Raw genomic sequence first — 20,298 nt, forward strand, 5'->3', positions numbered from 1 at the left:
ATAGCTGACATCCCAGCAGAATGGGAGCTCACAGACCAAACAAATGAGCCTCCTGAGGAGGACAACCCAGCAAAAGAACAACAAGCGTCTGCCATCCAAGCAAAACTACTGGCATGGAACAACCAAGAATATGCGTGGCAAATAAATGCATTCGACTGAACCAGTCATGTGAACCTCTTCTTCGTTTTTTTTTTTTGTTTTTTTTGTTTTTTTTGTACTGAGGATTGAACCCAGGGGTGCTTTATCATTAAGTTACATCCCCAGTAGTCCTTATTTTTTTTATTTGGAGACAGGGTCTCACTAAGTTGCTGAAGCTGGCTTTGAACTTGCAATCCTCCTGCCTCAGCCTCTCGAGTTGCCAAGATTATGCGAATGCACCACCATGCCCTACTAATCTCTTTTTAAAAGAGGTAAGCAAACTCAGAAAAATAAGGAATTTGAAAATATAAAGCAAGCACAAGATCATTTTTACCTCTTTAATAAAATATAATTAACACGCACATATTTAAAAGATTCGTCTGGATGAGTTTTGCCATAGTACATGCCTATGCAACAAGCCATTGCTATGAGCAAGATAATGAACACCTCCACCCAGGCTGTTGTAACAGAATACTAGAAAATGGGTGGCTAAAAACAACAGAAATTTATTTCTTACAGTTCTGGAGGCAGGAAGTGCAAGATCAAGACATCTGGGGAGAATCAGCTTCTTTAGAGACAGTACTCTTCTTACTGTTAACTCACATGGAGAAGGGACAAAGAAGCTCTCTGGGGTCTTTTTATAAAAACATCAAGGGCTCTACCCTCATGACCTAATCATCTCCCACACTTCCCACCATCTTGGAGGCTAGGATTTCAACCATGAGTTTTAGAGGAATGTGAACACTCAGTCTATAGCACCCTGTAACTCACCTTCCCTCCACTCCATCCCAGATAATCGCTAATATGCTTCCCATCACTAGAAATTAGTTTTATGTACATGATGCTGTATAAACAGAATCAGTCTGCCTTTTTTGTCTTATTTCACTTTAGTATAATTTTTCAGTTCACCCATGTTATTATAGGCATTGATAGTTTTCCTTTTCATTGCTGAATAGTACTCCATTGCACATGTATACCTCAATTTGTTTATCCATTTATCTGTTCATGAACAAACATCTGGAATGTTTCCAGTTTGGGGACTACTGCAAATAAAGCTGCTATAAATATATCTATGTACAAGGCAGTGTGGATAGTCATTCTATTTCTTTTGAGTAAAAAAGCTAGGAATGGAAAGACAGAGTCATATGGTAGATTCTTGTAAAACTTTTAAAGAACCTACTGTATTTTTTTCAAACCATTGAACCATTTTGTGTTCCCACTAGCAGTGTATGAGAGATCCAGTTGCTCCACAGCATCCTCAGTACTTGGTTCTGTGAGGTTTTTTTTTTTATTTTATTTTAGCTATTCTATTGGATGTGCAATGCCATCTCACAGTGTTTTGGTTTTCATTGTTGTTTGTTCGTTCGTTTTATGGTATTAGAGATTGAACCCAGGACCTCACATATGCTGGGCAATTGCTCTACCACTCAATTACATCGCCAGCCCTTTTCATTTAACTCTGAGACATGGTTGTTCTAGTAGTCCAGGCTGGCCCTGAACTTGCAATCCTCTAGCTTCAGTCTCCAGAGTAGTTGGGATTACAGGCATGTGCCACCACACCCAGCCAGCTTGTACTTTCTATTTGCATTTCCCTGGTGGCTAATGATGTTACGCACCTTGCGCTCTTAGCCATTCACATATCCTCAATTGCTGGCAGGAGTAGTCTTGGTGGCCGTCCTGGAATAATCTGGTGGTAGTTGGTCATGTTGAATATTTTCACACAGGTCCAAAGGGGATGTACATCAAGTGTTCATCCACCACAGTGTGGAAGGAGGGAGCTGGCTGGGCACCTGCAGAGACCACTTCTAGCACAGAGAGGTGGTGCCTACAGAAACCACCCAGAGAGGGTTCTGGGGGACTATGCCCAGAAAGACTAGGTCTAGGGAGCATTGAGAAAGCGCAGACCCTCGAGAGAAGTCCTTCTTTCCCCTCCATCTGGCCACTGCAGCCTGGAAGAAGCTGGAAGGAGCTGGAATTCAGCCAAAGAACCCCAGCACAGGGTCAAACAGAGGCTTGCACCCGAGTGGCCTACGATTGTGTCCGGTTGCCTCTTTTTGACCTTTTCGCAGCTGCTGATGCGTAATGCCTGTCTATTCAGTGAGGTTACAAATGGGCAATATTCTTTTTCTCCCATTATAGTTGGAATAGTTTTGAGACCCTTCCCCTTACCTACTATTTGAATGTCTAAGTAATTTTTTCTTTAAAGTTCGGTAAGTGGAACAGAGTGTTTTGTTGTTTGGTCTCTCTGATCTACATTCTATTATACTTTCAGTATGTGGTTTCAACCTTTTTAAATTTCCAAAACGTTTTCTTGTGTTATATTTTTTAACATTTGTTCTGTTCCTCCCTTGCTTTGGTTTTCTTCTTTAGAGACTCCTAGTACCTGTGTTTGATTTTCTTTGCCAGTCTTAAATATCTGTCACTTCCCCTCCAACTTTTATCAAATTTAAAATTTTTTGTTTAAAAAAATTTAAGTTGTTAAAAAAACAACCTTTCTTTTACTTATTTCTTTACACACGGTGCTGAGAATCGAACCCGTGCCTCACACATGCTGGGCAAGCGCTCTACCACTGAGCCACAACCCCAGTCCTCAACTTCGTTCATTTCTTCATTTCCTTTTTCTTTAGACATACTCTTCTTTTTCAATGTATCTCTTAAGGTTTATCTGTTTAGTTCTTGCATTCTTTTTGGTTTGGTCTTCATTTTTAATGTAATTCTAATTTCTGAATTTGCTTCATTTTTTTGGCTTTTCTCATTCTGATGTATGCAGTTCCCCCAGGTCTTACATCAACAGCTCAACATGTTTTTTAGTTTTTAAATAAGCCTCAGTTTTGATCTGTTTTCTGACCCCTGATGTGCTTTCATTGTAATGATGCTATTCTCTTTCCTTTTACCCTTCTTTTTGCTCCAATAACTTTGGAATTTTGCCTGGATGCCTTTCTATTATTTATTTTTACACAAAATTAGTTGTACTTTTTGAAGTGAGGTTACCTTCAGGCAAACTCTTCTACCTTCACAGAGCCCCATGTTCTGTTATTTTGTGTAGAGTTGAAACACATGGCAGCTTGCTTTCTGGGATTTTCTGCCTCTGACCTTATCCTTACTTAAGTCTGGGTCATCTCTTTCTCTGGTCTCTGTCCTCCTCAATTTTTATTTTAGCCCCAGAAATGTTCTCTACTGTAGGGCCCTATCCTAGGAGAGAGCAGGTCGGACTCAAGAATGTACAAGGGGGCTGGGGTTGTGGCTCAGTGACAGAGCACTTGCCTAGCATGAGTGAGGCACTGGGTTGATCCTCTGCACCACATAAAAATAAATAAATAAAATAAAGGTCTCGAAAAAAAAAAAAAAAAGATTGCCACTGGGCGTGGTGGCGCATGCCTATAATCCCAGCGGCTCAGGAGGCTGAGGCAGGGGAATCACAGGTTCAGAGCCAGCCCCAGCAATGGCGAGATACTAAGCAACTCCGTAAGCCCTCACACCCCTGTCACTGGGGAGGACAGGACCTCTCCCAGTTCAGCAGCTGCTGAGATAAGCTGCCTCACTGTTCAGTGGTCATCTGTGGAGCCTATTTTGGGTTCCTCCTCTCCACAAACCTACTAGTACCACCCCTGTTCCTGCCGCCCCTTTACTCTTACATAATGTTTTGGGGACAGTAGGTTTTTGCCCTGACTACTTGTTTATTGGGGCTTATGGGATTACCTTATCATGTAGGTTTGTTTAAGTATTGCCTGGGCTTTTGGTTTTTCTAAGTAGTATCAGGACACATCCAGAGTGTGTCCTGAAAGTGCAAGAAAGTCCTCAGGATAATTAATGTATTCAACAGCAACAGAATCTGGCTCCAACTCATCACCAGCTCCTACTCCCCAAAATTCCACCAGGGGGCAGAACAGGCTTGATAATGGCAGTGACTCAATTTTGGGGCCACATCACCTGTGGGGTGCCAACTGATTGGGTCTGGCAATAATTCATATTTCTAACAAGTTTTCAGCTGATGGGAATTTGCTAGAAGGGAACCATACTGAAAAGACTGGATTACAGGAAGTCAGCATAGACTAATCAAAACCCCTCCCCTCCACCCCAGCAACCCATCCCTCCTGTTTACTTTGTACTAGAACCAGGCAACCAACATGCGCACAGAGAACAAGGCACAGCTATTTTTCTCCAAAGAGAAAAGGAGAAGTGAAAAAAACGAAGCAATCAAATCTCTTCATCTATTATGTCTGCCTCTCCATTGCCTCTAACACACTTAGGTGTTAATTTTCTTACTTCTCTGATCCCCTCTCAGAGTCCAGGCTGTGGTGCCTTAAAACTTGAATGATCAGCAAGTTCAGGAGTCACCTTACATAGCTAAATCTGAATTGACAAACTAAGGAATGTTTGCTATCCTGTGAAAACTGAGATGGAAAATCTCCCAACTTAGGGCCTGAGATATAAAAGCACACGTGGCCTCCTCTTCCCTGACTCTGCATTAATGAAGAACAACCAGGATTACTATGTTGAAGGAATCTGAACTTGGTTCCTTTCTGGATATATTCATTTTAATTTCAATACATATTAGTTCTGGGGAAAAAAATCTTTTTATTTAGGACTGGCTGTGTTTTCCTTTCAATATTATTGATGACCTGCAATATATCTTCATTGGGAAAAAGTTAAAAGAATATTGCCAACCAAGGTGGCACACATCTGTAATTCCAACTACTCAAGGAGGCTGAGGTAGGAGGATGGCAAGTTTGAGGCCGGCCTGGACAACTTAGTGAGATCCTGTCCTAAACAATAAAATATAAAAAGGACTGGAAATTAACTCAGTGGTAGAGTGCTTGCCTAGCATGTACAAGGCCCTGGGCTCAATCCCCAATACCACCAAATAATGCAAACATATAGATATGGATGCTTAAATATATACACACACACACACATATGGTTATACTATATATCCAGTACTGTCTAGCTCCATTGTTTTTACTAGACCTACTTTAACAGACAATGCATAATTTGATGCACTACATTAATTAACAGTATGCAAACAGCAAATAAGTTTGACACACATCCTTTTCCTGTAATTAAAAATAAAAACTACCATATACCTTGAGTTTAATTATAATTCTTAAAATGTATACAATAGTGAAATTTTATTTATAACCAAGATTAATCTCTCAAAATTTGAAAATGTAATAAAAATGGATGGGTGAAAGATGCAGGAATAATTCCAAGAAATTCAAATAAGCACATAAATCTGTCCTCACATGTGAAAGAAATATCAATTAGCCAGATGTGATGACACACACCTGTAATTCCAGCTACTCAGGAGGCTGAGGCAGGAAGATCATAAATTTAAGGTGAGCCTGGGCAATTTAGTGAGACCCTGCCTCAAAAAAAAAAAAAAAGAAAAACAGAAACAGAATGTGGATGTAGCTCAGTGGTAAAGTGCCCTGGGTTAAAAAAAAAAAAAAAGTAAAATAACCACTCAGAACTGATGTGGTGAAAAACAACACTGATCCAGCACTGTGACAACATACATTAATTTCCACTTGGAAAGCTACAGGCTAAACATAAAGTAAAGGCCAGAGTGTTCCTTCCTAGACAAAGAGGAGGTTTCTGGGGCACAAAGAATGTTTTTCTTGGCCAGTGGACAGACAGATGTTCACTCTGTAGCTACTGATAAAACTATTTTTATGCACGTACCTATCTGTAGCATAAAAATGTTTAAAATTTCTTCCTTTGCTTTTATCAACAAATCTACTGGAAACTTGTTCTAACAAAATACAAGAAATTTGCTACAACATTATCTAGAAAGCAAAACTGGAAACTACCTAATTATCCACCAAAACAGGAATAGTTAATCAAATTACAGTACTAAAAGAATGTATTGCAAAGTATTACAGTGATTATAAAGATTTAAAGTACATTTCTGACAGCACACTACAAAACAATGTTTTGCAGTCACATATACACATGTACATTAAGATTAAAAGATAATATTAAAAATTGTAATGAAGCAGCTCTGGGTAATATTCCTTACAAGTTTTTATTAGATTATCTTTACCACAGAGAACATGTGGTTAAAACATAAAGGACAGGAACAGCCCACTGGCAAGGACTATTTATGTCTAATCACAGCATGTGAAAATACTCTGTCCAACTACAGAGTACACTTTGGATGATGATTGGATGTGGCAGGAAGCCTGAGAGAACAAGAGCTGTGTGGAATTGGTCTTTCATTTTGCTTATGACATTTCATTCTGAATTTCTAATATCCTGAGAATCCATTATTTTAGTTCACTTATCATTTAAAATTATTATTAAACTATGAACAACTTACTGAGCATTATAGAATCCCTATTATCAATCTTAAAATGTTTCTGGGCAGAGAGAGTATTCACCTGAATTTTGAAAAATTTTTGGATCAAAGGTCAAAGTTCAACTTGTCAAGTATGGAAGATACCATAAGATTCATTGCCAAATGAACCGAACAACTAACTACTCTAGACAAAAATGCTTGGTTGGGCTGAGTGGGGGGATGGTGGTCAGTAGAGGCTTTGAAGACAGCGAGAGGCCAATGGGATTCTAAAGGTTGGCCCTAGGACTAGTGGGAAGGAACATGGAGAACTTACCACTAGGATGGGGAGAATGGGCCCAAAGCACAAGAGCAAGAAAACACATATACCAAATACTGTTTGCAGGAAGAGATTACCTGGGCTCCCATTATGCTAGGTTAAGGAATCTAGATATGTTCTGCTGGTAACCCAAGCCTTGTGCTCAGAGGCCCTTGCAAATAGATCATAACATAACTTCAAAGATGCACACAGGTGGTGAAGGCAGCAGTCCAAGTTTGAAGAGATTTGATGTGGGGAGAAAAAAGGAAGGAAAAGAAAAAAGGGCAGGAAAAATCCAGGTCTGTGGAGGCTGAAAATCAGGACTTCAAATTCATTACCCACGACTCCTCTAGACAGTTACTTTCCCATGCCTCAGCTCTCTCATCAACGGAAAAAACAATCTGCCCTGTAAGGGTGCTGTTGGGAGAGCAAAGGTATAGAATCACGCTAAGCAAATGACAAAGAGCCCTACACATTCAGAATAAACCCACCACAGAGCATGATGGTCACAAGAGGGGAGAGGAAGGCAGAAGAAAATCCCGAGATCTAAAACCTACAAAATGGTAGTTTTCCCTCCATTTGCATCTATTCATGAAGGGTGCCAAATTTCTCCTTGCAATTTTGCTTTTAAATTTACTGTTTTCCCTTTTGGATCTCCTTGAGAAACTGCTACATTGTTGAGCTTTATACTCTACAACATGCAGGAAAAAGCAGAACAGAGCCTCTTTAGGTCACAGGAAAGGCAGCTCCATTTCTAAAAACACATTCTAAATTTTTTTTTTGGGGGGGAGTGTTGGGGATCAAACTCAGGGCCTCTCTCATGATAGCCAAGTGTTCTTCAACTGAGCCACACCCCAAGCCCCCAAAACACTCACTGAGAACTAGTTAGAGGAATGAGAAAGTCCAAATTGGTTGGGAAAAAAAAAAAAAAAAAACAAGAAAAAGTCTTAACTACAGAATGTGTGTGTAAGGAAATGCAGCTTTATTACTTTCAAGTACAAACAACCGCTTGGGCTTGGCTAGCCAAATGTTGCCTAATTGAGGGAATCTGCTTTCACGTATAGATATAAATGATTTATACTTAGCACAATCACTCATGGGTGAAAGAACGATTCTATGATGCTTGAAAATAACTTCTCATTTTATAAAAACATCTTATTTCACAAATCACTCCACTATTTGCTTAAGTAATCCCTTCTGACCCCCACCCCACACAGTTCATATATAAACTTCACTTATTCCCTCTAGATCACAACATACATCAAAAATTAGTGAGACGTGAGTTGATGAATTTTACCATGGTGCTGTATGTAAGTGAACCATGAGCACTCTCATCAAGAGTACTGTCTCAATTAGTGAAATATATCTGTCTGTTCACTATGTGAGTATAAAGACACCAAAACATTGAGTTTGTCATCTGAATTAATAATTTCCTGGGTTTGAATATGCAAAAACATTTTTTATTTAGGCACACTCATGAACACAAGTAGCTGGAATCCATGGGCTGCAGTAACTGAGTTTACGCTGGTCAGGACTGAAATACTAACAAAGCAACTGAACTGCTCTGGGTCTGGGCAAGACTGGAAACTGAAACAACTTGACAGCAAAACACCATTTTGCACTGGGCATGATCACTTAGCCTGATGGGAGTGGTGCAAGGATCATTCAGAAATACACTGGAGGATTTATTCTGGAAAGATTTCACTTTCGTAGAGCAGGCATGGGAGCTTCTGTTCAGAGACACTGCCAACGATGGCCAGTAGGCATTTTGTCAAGGTTAAAACTGTTCTTTTCATCAGATACTCTGTGACTGCCTAATTCTCAAGTCTCAGTTGTCCCAATTATCTTGGCAAAAGCACCAGCATAAACAGGTAGAGAAGCTGTGTCAAGGGGACAGACCTAAAGAGCGTATCTGCTATCCTTACAACTCTGTGTCCCTAAAGGCAAAGGGATCAATGTGCCCTACCCAAGACTGCATCCGTGAGTAGCAATCAGATTCTTCTCACTTCGCTACAGAGAAAGGCAAGTGGCTCATACACCAGGGCCCAGGGAAGAGGCACAGATAACTGTAAGAGTGATAGTAGGAAGATTCATTCCCAGGCTCCCACGGACCCAGAACACACAATCACAGCTTCAGTGAGTCAGCTGGCTTTGGCTAAAGCAATGCATCGATCCAGGCTCCACTGTCCTTATCTGCTTCCGTTAAGTCAAAATGCCTAACCTAAACAATACAATTTCTTCATGTCTAAAACAATACTGTTTCCAAAGGTATTTTCTTTTCTCCTTATTTTATAAATGCATACTAGTAATCGTTCTGTTAGCAGTACCAGAATGAAAATATAATCTTCAAACTTTATCATTTTCAATTGCCAGAATGGAAGAATTTTCAAACTATGAGAAATGAAGTCCAAACCTCAGATTGTAATAGAATGCTCCCCTCGTGTTTCACTTTTGAAAACCCATCCAAATATATGTATCTTCCTGTGGAACTTTCTCAATCTCCATTCCTTCCACTGGAGGGTCTTTCTTATTTCTCTGATAGGTTTAAAGGATCAGGTTAGGGTCATATTTTACAACACTTATGACTTCAAATAATGGAGTCGGAGAAAACTACCTTTCAAAGGAATGGGAACAAAGTCTACTAAAACCTCACACCCACTCAGCGCTACTGTTCTCCCCTGGAGAGTGAAGTTGTTACTGTACCCTTTATGAACCTGAGAGAAGAGACAGAAACCCCTTGCTTCTGCCATGCCAATGTTACCCAAGACATTTAATACTCATTAAAAAAAAAAAAAAAAAAAAAAGGATGGGCTATTAGATCAATAACTTAGAATTTTTCAGAAATGAAAATATTCACAGATGAGGCAAAGGTCATTTCCTTGCCTCTAGGCTAAGAAGCAGAGTCACCATGTGCACAAGACAACCCTCAACTCAAAGGAGACTAAGAAAGTACAACTTAACTTTAGTTATGCCCTGCCTGTTCCTTTCTCTGACGCTGACTTGCTTTATTTTGTAAAAAGGATGAACTACCTTCTATTTTCTTTTTCTTCGAGACAGTCTCACTAAGTTGGCCTTGAACTTGTGATCCTCCTACCTCAGTCTCCCAAGTCGCCAAATTAAAGGTGTCCACCACCATGCCCAGCTTACCATTTACTTTTTATAAAAGCTAGCAATCAATTCATCATCTATAAAGCAATTAAATAAAACACTCAAGTGAAATAAAGGCCTGTGTGAGGAAGAATCAAAGCCAGGACTCCAATGACTATCTTAAGTACTGCTGTCAAAATCCAGCAGCACCACTTTGACAATAACTTCCATACCACTAAAAACTGAAAAGTTTCACATCAGTCATTTTTAATAAAAATTTTTTCACAAATGAAACTATTGGATAAATTTGAAAATGACGTGGAGGGGAGAGATGGTCTTTAGACCAGTAATCTCAAAAATTATTTATTCAGGCTGGTTGGAAATGAAAAAGTGATTTACCCTTATTGTCCAAAGTCTCCATGGGCTTCTACAAAAGATTCCAGCTATAATTCTAGTTCCATTTCTAGGACAAAGCAGAGGTCATGCACAGAACTCAAATGTGACATGGATTAAACTGGATATTAAGGAAGATATTATTCTTTAGCCTAATCCCCTGGAGTTTCAACATGGTTATTGACAATAAACCAGTCCCTGAAATCAACCACAAGTCTCTACTAACTACACAGCATTCTGAAGTCCACCATCTTGCTCTATGCTAATGCAGATTTGGGGAGAATTGGGTTCCCAATCTATAGTTTGCATTCTCACCTCTGCCAGCAACCCTTTTCCCCCAGCTGACAAAAGATATGCTCTATGTGGGAGGAAGCAAGGAGTAAGTCATATTGCTAGGCAGAGGCTTTAACTGAGGTTCCAATTCTTACGTTCATGTTCAAACTACATCCTGGCAGGTCTGGGAAAGAAATATGCCACCCCCTCACTCCCCTAGTAACACAGGGGAACCGCTTTTACTGCTGCTCCCTCTACTTTCTTCCTAATATTTGTGACAATTATTTTACAACATTTCCTCTGCCACAAAATTACCTAACTTCAGAGTGAGAGAGCAGAGGACACAAACTGGCACCACATAGACATGTTTTGTTTGGAATACCTTATTTAAAATTATCTTCAATCAGTTGTCAATATTTTAAAAATCAGAGGATTTTTAGATGTTTAGTCTTGTCCCCCTGCCACAACCCCACCAAAAAACAACAACAAAAAACCCCCAGATCTGTCAACACTGGGCTTATTTCAGTTAATGACAAAACAGTAAGAGCTGAGTAGGTGCCCTGAGATGTACTCTCCAGGGTTCCGCACAACGCTCCACAGTACATTCTATTCACTTATGTGTACCTAGTGACTCCCTTAGGCATTTTGTTTTTTAAATACTAACTCAGGACAATTCCTTGGTGGGGAGGGAGTTAAACTGCCTGAGGCCACAGGTCAAGTTAGAAGCAAAGGAAGATGACAAGTCAGATTCAGACATCTTTCCTTCTCAATTAGCAGACTGCCTCCCTACAGAACTCAGACTCCTGTCATTCTCAACCACATGAATTACTTAGTTTTCTAAGTGGAAACTCGTATTTTCTACATTCACCCTTTACTCATCCTTTTCATACGATCAAGTTCCTTAATAACTCATCTCCCACCTGACAGGAACAATGAATCAGGGATCAGACGAAACTGCAATATCAACTTCTGCACACTTCAGTAGATGCTGGACTGAAAGAAATCTTAGGTGAACACCTGGGTGCACAGACAATGAATCTGGGGACCACAGAAGTGAAGTGCCTGACATTGCAAAGCTCCTATGTAACACCCAGTCATCTTACAGTTCAGTGACTCCATGTCACCTGTGCTATCATCAAGGCAGGTGGAAGGGGACCAGTGTTTTCCACATGGAAATACAAACTACAGAGATCCTCACATGTTAACCATGGCCAACACTGACTCTGCCAGGGCTTCGAATGAGTTGTGAACAATTTATACAATTAGATTTGCACTGGAAGACAGAAGTTCTGTAGAACTTGTATTTGGTGGAAAGTTTGTGTCACAGGACTCAATGGTCTTTTTAACACTGGCTCTTACAAAAGCTAAGCCCCATGTAAGAGAAGTTGCTATAACAACATCATATAGCACCTTTGCTTCAACTTCAAAAGAAAAAAAGGCTATGGTAAGAAGCTTTAATAACAGACTGAATGTGATTTTTATAGGCAACCAATTAGCAGATTAATGAACCATTTCACTTTCTTTACTTAAAACCAATATTCCACTCAAGTAAGATGAACCAAAAAAGCATCCTCTTATCCTGACCAGCATAACTAAGTACAAATGAAGTCAATGGTGTACCCCATTAGCATGCTGCGCCATATGTCAATAAAACAAACCCTCCCCCACCCTAAGCCCTGGCCCCTGGCAAACATAGATAAATGATTGTGCACTGCGTGATGATACCATTAGGTGAGAACTTTGGTTCATGCAGTGGGCTGCCACAGAGGTTGCACTCAAAACTTGCAGCCCCGGCACCCAAAGTCAGTCAGTGGTGATGGTTTGTGTCAGCCGTGCTCCTTCCACAACACCAGGTGAATACTGTGGTCAGGCATGCTGGTGGCAAAGACCAAGCCTGTGTCATTGTGCCCATCCAGTCCATTCAGCCAGGACGCTTCGCCTGCCAGGAAGCTTGAACCTCTCTTTGATTTCCTGTACTCTGGCAAAGGCCAACGGCTAATCAGGCTCTCTGTCCGCAAGTCCATGATGTACAAGAAGCGGTTGTCAAACAGCAGGGCAAAGACATCTCCAAAGCCAAGCAAGGCCAAGTTTGCTATCTCAGGAGTCTTGATGACCCTACAAGGATGAGAGTTAGGGATCATGAAGTAGAAGGTAACTTTGCTTCTGTTTATGTCACTGTAATCTTTTTTGTAGACATTTAAAACCAGCATAAAATTCAAGTAAATTTAGAGTTAAATGGAAGTTTTTAATAAAAAGGAAAATATGAAGCCAGACACAGTGGTGCACCCTTGTAATCCCAATGACTCAGGAGGCAGCAGGAGGACTACAAGTTCAAGGCCAAGCTCAGCAATCCCTAAGCCCCTGTCACAAAACACAAAAAGGGCTGGGAATGTAGCTCGGTGATAAAGCGACCCTGGGTGCTTTCAGTCTAATTGGCATGTAAGAGGGAGGTAGTATCTGATGAAAGTTTATAAAAGCACAAAACATCCATCCAAGTTAGACAAGATCTTACAGATGATCTAAGTTAAAATCTAAATTTTTAAAATATAAAAACTAAAGCCCAGGCAAGGTACACCCTTTAGCTAAGGATTCACAACTTGACAATTACCACTTAGAACTAGAATGCCAAGAGTCAATTCCAAGCACGAGGTAAAAAGTCTTATTCATAAAATCCTAAATAATAGGACCCTGCAGTCCAGAACAAACCTAAAGGCAAGTGACTACAGTTCTACTCTGCTCACCAGCCAGCAAATACATGGTTTTCTCTCTAAAAATAAAGGCTGAAAATTCATAAGAAGTTGTTAGAGACTGGCAATCTGGGGGGCAGCTCCAACTTTTGCAGATTGGCAGTTTTCAGACTATTAAAGGCACAAAATGGGAGAGACATAACTAGGCAGCAACACAAATGAAAAAAAAAAAAAAAAATTTTTTTCCTGCAATCTGCACCCTTAGTAAAGCAAAAAGTTGATAAGAAAAGTTGTTTTCTTTGGCGGCACTAGAAAAAGTTATAAGATATGAGGTATGTAACTACTGCTCTACAATATGGTTGGGCTCCTGGGGGAGGGAAGTTCAGCTTATGTGTTAATAAGGACACTACCAACCACTGTATGTCCAAGAGTCCAGCCCGCACTGGGAGGGCCTGGTAGACAGAACAAGTAAGGAACACCTGAAGGACATTAGCTGAAGAGTGGGAGAAAAAGAATGGCAGGGAAGGTATACATCACTACCTCTAAACAGCAGAGGATGTGTGTAAGAGAAAGGCCAAACATTACAAGGTCTAGAAGACAGAACTAGGATCAAAGGGAAAGAGTTACAAAAAAGCAGGTTTCAGTTTGATATTAGGAAGGGAGGAGACTTGATGTTTTATCTAGCATTTACCAAGTGCCAGATGCAATTAACATGTTATCACAATCCTCACAATGAGGTGAGGTAAAGGTTCATCTCCATTTTACTAGTGAATAAACTGAGGTGAAGAGTAACATGTCTTGCCATGCTCACACAGCTAATATGATGCAGACCTAGCATTTCAGCCCAGATCTGTCTGACTCTGGAACCTACCCTCTTTTCTCCATGATCTGCTCTTTTCTATGAGGAGAGTAGTGAGCATCTCCAATCAATGTATACAACTCCTAAATGAATGGATAACAGCACAAATGAATGGATTTCAACTGAACAGATGTGGTCTTAGTGTCAGACATGCTAAGTAATGACTGGGTCCCTGAGAAAAGACAAGTAAATGGTGTTTGTCCCTTGGAAGGGGGAAGGCACAGCATACATAACTGTCAGAGACTATAAGAGCATGCTCAGCACAAACACTACACTGGATACAGTGGGAACATCAAGGAATGAGCATATCATTCTACCTTTTATCAGATGGCCTTGGAAGAAGAGCATTCTTTCTTTCCTGAAGAAGTGGAAAGGCATTCCACATAGAAGACATTATTAAAGGACTCTAAATTTTACAAATTCTCTACCACAAGACGTGTTTTTCTTACAAACTGATAATCTTTGATTTAAAAAGATTTTGCAATACTAACAATATCTATAGGGACAACACTTCTACAAAACTAAGAAAACTTTAAGAAGTGCTGGTCCTGTGCTTAAAACACAGATCAGAAAGTAAGTTCACCTTAAACAGAAGAAACTCCTACTAAAAAAGAACCATTTAGATGTCTATATTCAAGAACAGCATTCATCCAAACTCAATCACTGAACACTCCCTGTTGTGCAAGCCTGGGATTAACCTCAAGAAAAGGGGAAACAGAGCTTCCAATCAATGTCCCTCAGATGAAATATAATCAGTTACTCATTCGTCAATCTCTACGTGGTGATTCATGTTCATTCACCCAACAAATATTTACTGAGAATCTAAAATGTGCTAGCTACTATTGGAAGTAGGATTAAGTAGTTAAAAAAAAAAAAAAAAAAAAAAAAGGTATAGTTCCTTATACACAGTCTATGTAAAACTGAATTTATAAACCAAACCTGTTTCTCCATTTCCTCACTTGCTCATTCACCAACTGCTCAAGCTAGGAAACATGGCAACTATCTAACTTTCCTCTACTCAAATCAGAAATTCAACCACCAATCTCTATTGATTTTACCTTCTGAATTTTTCTCTAATGTATTCATTACTATCTCTATTAACCACAGTTCTGGTCCAAGACACCATCTTAGTCTGTACTATTGCCAACAGCTTTCTACTGATCTCTCCCCAAGAAAAAATCTCTTGAATATTAGCATTCCCTCCTGAATTTAGTAAGTATTTCTGTTGCTTCCCAGTGCACATCAAAATATGTGACACAAAGGCAGGTGCTCAATAAATACCTGCTAATGAATAAAACAGCGGTACAATGAACATAAATACAAATTTCTATAAGAGAGATACAAAGAAAGCTGGAGAAAACAGCTAGAAAGTCTGGTAAGTTCTACATCATTGGCGTAAAGAATGGTATAACTAGAAACACTGGAATCTGGGTAGTGCTAGTGATAGGGTTTAACAAGGATATAGACAAGCTGATTCCAAAGACAAACAAATATGTTGCAGAAATAGAACACAGGTCTTGACAGGCTTAGGCCCTTTAACTCCTGTGTCACATTAGACCTATAAACAGACATCCCTGCTGGCAGTCTGAGCCTTTCAACCTAAGTAACCATGCATGCTGTACTGAAATAACCTAGCTGAAGAGATTACATCACATCTCACACTTATTGAGCAACATGCTGTCATGTGTGCTTTGCTTCTTTTCTATTAGCTTCAAAGCTTAAGTAGTCCAATCAGATCTTAGCAACTGAGGCAACAGGATTTGTACTAGTGTTTCAAAAGAGGTTAGTTTATTTGCATTTGGAAGAGAAAAAGCAGATATAAAGTAGCCTCTTTTTAAAGAAAACTGTGAACCACGTGCTTCCTATCAGCAAATAATCTTGCATGTTCTTTGATTAAAGCTAGTGCATCCAAACACGAAAAGCCAGCAGAACTTTCATCTGGGACACCATGCTGAATAGGAAGTATATATGAGAAAGGTAGACGCGAGATCAAACTGAAGCCTTTAAAGACTCTAAGCATTGAAATGTTTACGATACTTCTCTTACACCTTCTTTTGCATTCTCCTCTCAAAATTTTAATTCAAAATAAAAGTAATATTAAACTGTAAAAGATGTGATTTTTCCCATGGTGAATACTTGAACTTTTTTCTTTGCAAAATATCAAATTCTTTCACAAATTTCTTTTCTCACTTTTTGGCACTCTTGGCTTCCTGGTATGTTATGTTTATGCCTACCAGATAATCCAGCCAAGGATGGATGAGTGTTGGATTAGAGTAAAATGTGGAATGCAAGGCAGGGCCCCTATCACATCTCAGTTTGTTTCCCCCGTCTATAAAATGAAGAGCTTATAACTAACATTGTCTGGAGATGTTTCACTCTTTTTCTCAAAGCATAAGCATCAATTATTTCTAGAAATTATTCTTAAAGCTCTGAAAGTTGGTCTGACTCCGGTGACACAAATGACAACGTAACTTGTGACCAGAGAGATTGGGGCCCACCAAAGTCCTGTTGGCTAGTATGAACAGATCCTACTCAAGATGATCTCAAATAGTTATGTATTAAAAACAATGAAGAGAATTCTCAATTTTCTCTTACTCCCCCAAGCTGGCAATTCCTGAACCATGCTGTGGAACACTATTTCTATGAATTATTAATAGGTGTGTGCACCACAAGTGTAAAGTATAGGGAGTTAAAACAAATTCAGACAGGTTTCTTATTGCAGAGTTTCTCACAGTTACTAGGAACATCTGTTAGGTCCTGTACTAGATCCTCAGCACAGGCATTTCATTTAACATTCACTTTACAGATGAGGAAATTGAAGCACAGAGGAGTCAAGACATTTACGCAAAATCATGCAGCCCAAGAGAGATGGCACCTATTCTTAAACCAAAGTCTCAACACTAATGTAAATTCTCTCACTTATTATATGGCACTGGCTTCCATCAGTCCTATATGCTTATAGATATTTCCAATGTCCAAAAGGGGTCTATAATGTGCAATAAGTCACAAAATTATTTGTCCATGGACCTCTTACTTATTTCTTTGAAGGGAAACCATGCAAGTTACACTTCCTCTAGCTAGCTGTCTTTCTACTAATCGATAAAAGGTCACTTGATGCCTAAAGCCCCACTGAGGTTGACCAAGCTCACATAATAATTCCAACTTACTATGCAGAACTTAATTATTAGAACTAAAGAAGATCTGAAAGCTCTTCTCATCCAAGCCTCTCATTTTCCAAAAAAGAATGTTAATTCTAAAAGGAGAAGTGATTCATGACTCAGAGTAAGGGAAAGCACAGAACCCAGATCTTTAGGTTTCAGCATATTAACCCTTTCTTAGTCACTTACTGTCTCTAAATCATTTTGCCTATGTGAGATATTCAATACATATAATCCTGTTTGTAACTGATACAGTTCATGTTTCATAAAAGCAAGCTATTGATTGGTATATTCAAAAATCTAGTCTTGTCTTTACTACTGAACTTTTCAAAAGACTTTCAAAGGTAGAGCATAAGGTCCAAGCAAACATTACCTGAGAATATCATAACTGGCAAAGTCCCACTGATAGAGACCGAGGGCTGAACTACAGACAATGTATTTGCCATCAAAATGAAGTCTTGGCTGCAGGCAGATACTTCTATCCTCAGAGACAGACAATGTCTTTAAGCACTTGCAGTTGATTTCTCTTCCAATTGGCCAAATCTATAGAAAAAACAAAGTTAGGAAAGATGACAGAGAACATCACCACAGAAAAGCTTGTCTTTAAAATACGTTGCATTTGCTAAAGTCAGATACAAAGTGAAATATACTGCAAAGACTCAGGTTTTACAGATAAAAGTCACATATTAAAATCCTTATTCTTTTGCATGATTCTAGATAAAATATTTAACCTCTTTGAATCTCTGCTCCTACAAGGAAAATGCCTACCACACAGATGATTAAAAAAAGATGCAACAAGAATGTTTTGTAAAGAGTGTTTTGTAAATTCCTCACAAATCATTATAATACATGAAGTTTAGATCCAAAGCAGGAGGTATATGTCTTAAGAGGATGAATGACGGGAAAACAATTTTTCTGTACTTCTTTTTCATCGGCAAATTTAAGAGTTAGAAACTGCATACCATGGAGCTATCAAACATCCCTCTCCCAATGAGTTTAAGAGGACTTAGACTAAGACATTCTTGGTCTTCCCCTTGAAACATTCTCTCTTTGCCATACACTTTATTTTTTTTCTATTTGTCAGTTTTTCTTTGATAAGACAAATTAACAACAGAAAAAAAACTCACCTTGATTTCATATTTGTCTGCACTTAAAAGGATGTAGTCTCCAGGGCTATGCAAGAGAGACTTGACTTTGCACTTCTGCAAAACCACCTACAAATATCAACATCTATGTTACAGAAAGATCCTTTTAATGCTGCCCCGATACTTATCTTATTTCACTTTTAAAATAGAAAATGAACTTGAAACGATATACTATGCTACAATAGCTAAGCTATAACTCTATTACCAAGTTAACCTATACTAAGATTTTTGCTACAACTAGATTTTGTTATTAGCAATATCTAAAAGTGTCCATGTTGGCAGTATTTAATCTTCAGTATGGAAGAAGACATTAGAACTAATTTTAAAAGTTATAAAATGTGGCATAATATAAAACATAAGCAACAGAAATGGTACGTACATGTAGAAGTAAATGATCTGTTTTCATAAGCATGAACATTATAAAGAAAAAAAAGCACTGGACTTGGGACCAGAATCTGCCATATACTAAACTCTGCAACCCTGGGCAAGACCATCTAACCCTTTTCTTTCTTTCAATGCTGGAGACTGAACCTAGGGTTGTATGCATGCAAAGCAAGCACTCTACCACTGAGCTACATCCCCAGTCCTATCTAACCTCTTACCTTCCCCACCTTTAAAACAGAAAGCAAGGCACCTATCATCTTACTTCACTTAACTGCAATGAACATAAAATAAAACCATGTAAGTAATATTAGTATTATAATAAAAACTAACGTGCCATTAACACTTGAAATAATCTATAAACACTACATTCCAGTTAATTCTTTAAAATAAATCAGCATGAGGTGAAACAGGAGGCAAGATTCACTCATTCAGAAATCTGGGTTAGAGATTCAACTGAAACTGATGGATCTGCTATTAAGTATTAGGTACCTTGTTGGGTATGCTCCCAACATCTCATTTAAGTCAGTCACAGAAACTTAGCAGATGATAAAACTCAGTTCCTAAAGGTGAGAGTAACTTGTTTGAGACATCATAGGCATATTTTGGCTCAAGTCTATTGTTTTCTCTAACATCAAGTTGCCTTATATAACATCTCTGTTTAAAAATGAAATTTGCTCAAAACATAATGTTGATCTTCTCACAAACTACTCTTCCTCTAGCTCCACCTATTTCAGAAAAAGACAAACACCCACCCAATCTAAAACCTATCAGTCATCTGATTCTTGATCCCCCACAACGAATCAGTAGGTTTAGATGGCTTTACCTTAAAAACATGTCCTTCATGTGTACCGCTTTTCCTTCATTATCACTTAAGTCCAGTTGTGAACATCTCTTGCTTAGACTAAGCCTAACTGGTTGCCCTGTATCTGTTTATATTTCTTAAAACATAAATCAGACCCTGAATCAGACCTTCCAATTCCTTCCTACTACACTTCTGGCATCTACCATTTTTACTCTGGCCTAGTAAATCATACATGATGACCACCTCCACCTGTCTCCCCAAGTACAGAACAGTTACACTGGCCTTCTTCCAAGTCATCAAATGTTCAAGATTCTTTCTCATTCCTCTACCTGAACCACTCTTTTTGCTATTCTTCCCACAGCTACTACCTATTCATTCTTCATGGTGTGCCTCTTCTCCAAAAGCTTTCCCTGAACTACTTAAATAAGATACCTTCCAGGATTTTCTTATAAAACACTGTACTCCTTTTAACAGAATTTGTAATTATAAAGCATTTATTTGTGAAATTACTGTTTAATAAGTATTCCTCTCACTAAACCAACATGCATAAAGATAAGGTCTAGGACTATTCTGCTCATTCCTGTATCCTCAGCGCCTCACAAAATGGTATGAGAAGCTCAAGAGAAGTGCTCACGCATGGTATATCCATTAATAATATACTGTATTTGACCCTAGCAAAAATCTTGTTCTGAAAACTAGAAAACGCAACATTTTGTTGAAATCTTCTACACTTTTCTTTGCCCCACTTTTGATGTGTTTTCTTTTTGCAGTGCTGGAGA

At 39.0% G+C, this 20,298-nt stretch overlaps 1 protein-coding gene across 1 annotated transcript in view; it reads right to left on the reverse strand.

Moving 5' to 3' along the window:
- Positions 1–7,462: 7,462 nt before the first annotated feature.
- Positions 7,463–20,298, reverse strand: part of FBXW2 (F-box and WD repeat domain containing 2) — a 28,765-nt gene continuing 15,929 nt past the window's right edge. The window contains exons 6-8 of the mRNA XM_079112476.1: positions 18,316–18,402; positions 17,562–17,731; positions 7,463–12,599 (exon numbers count right to left, since the gene is read on the reverse strand). Of these exons, the coding sequence (XP_078968602.1) occupies positions 12,311–12,599; positions 17,562–17,731; positions 18,316–18,402 (546 nt within the window). The 3' untranslated portion in view covers positions 7,463–12,310. The remainder of the gene's footprint in view (positions 12,600–17,561; positions 17,732–18,315; positions 18,403–20,298) is intronic.

This window comes from Sciurus vulgaris (assembly GCF_902686455.1).
Source record: "Sciurus vulgaris genome assembly, chromosome: 15".
In the NCBI taxonomy this organism is placed as follows: Eukaryota; Metazoa; Chordata; class Mammalia; order Rodentia; family Sciuridae; genus Sciurus; species Sciurus vulgaris.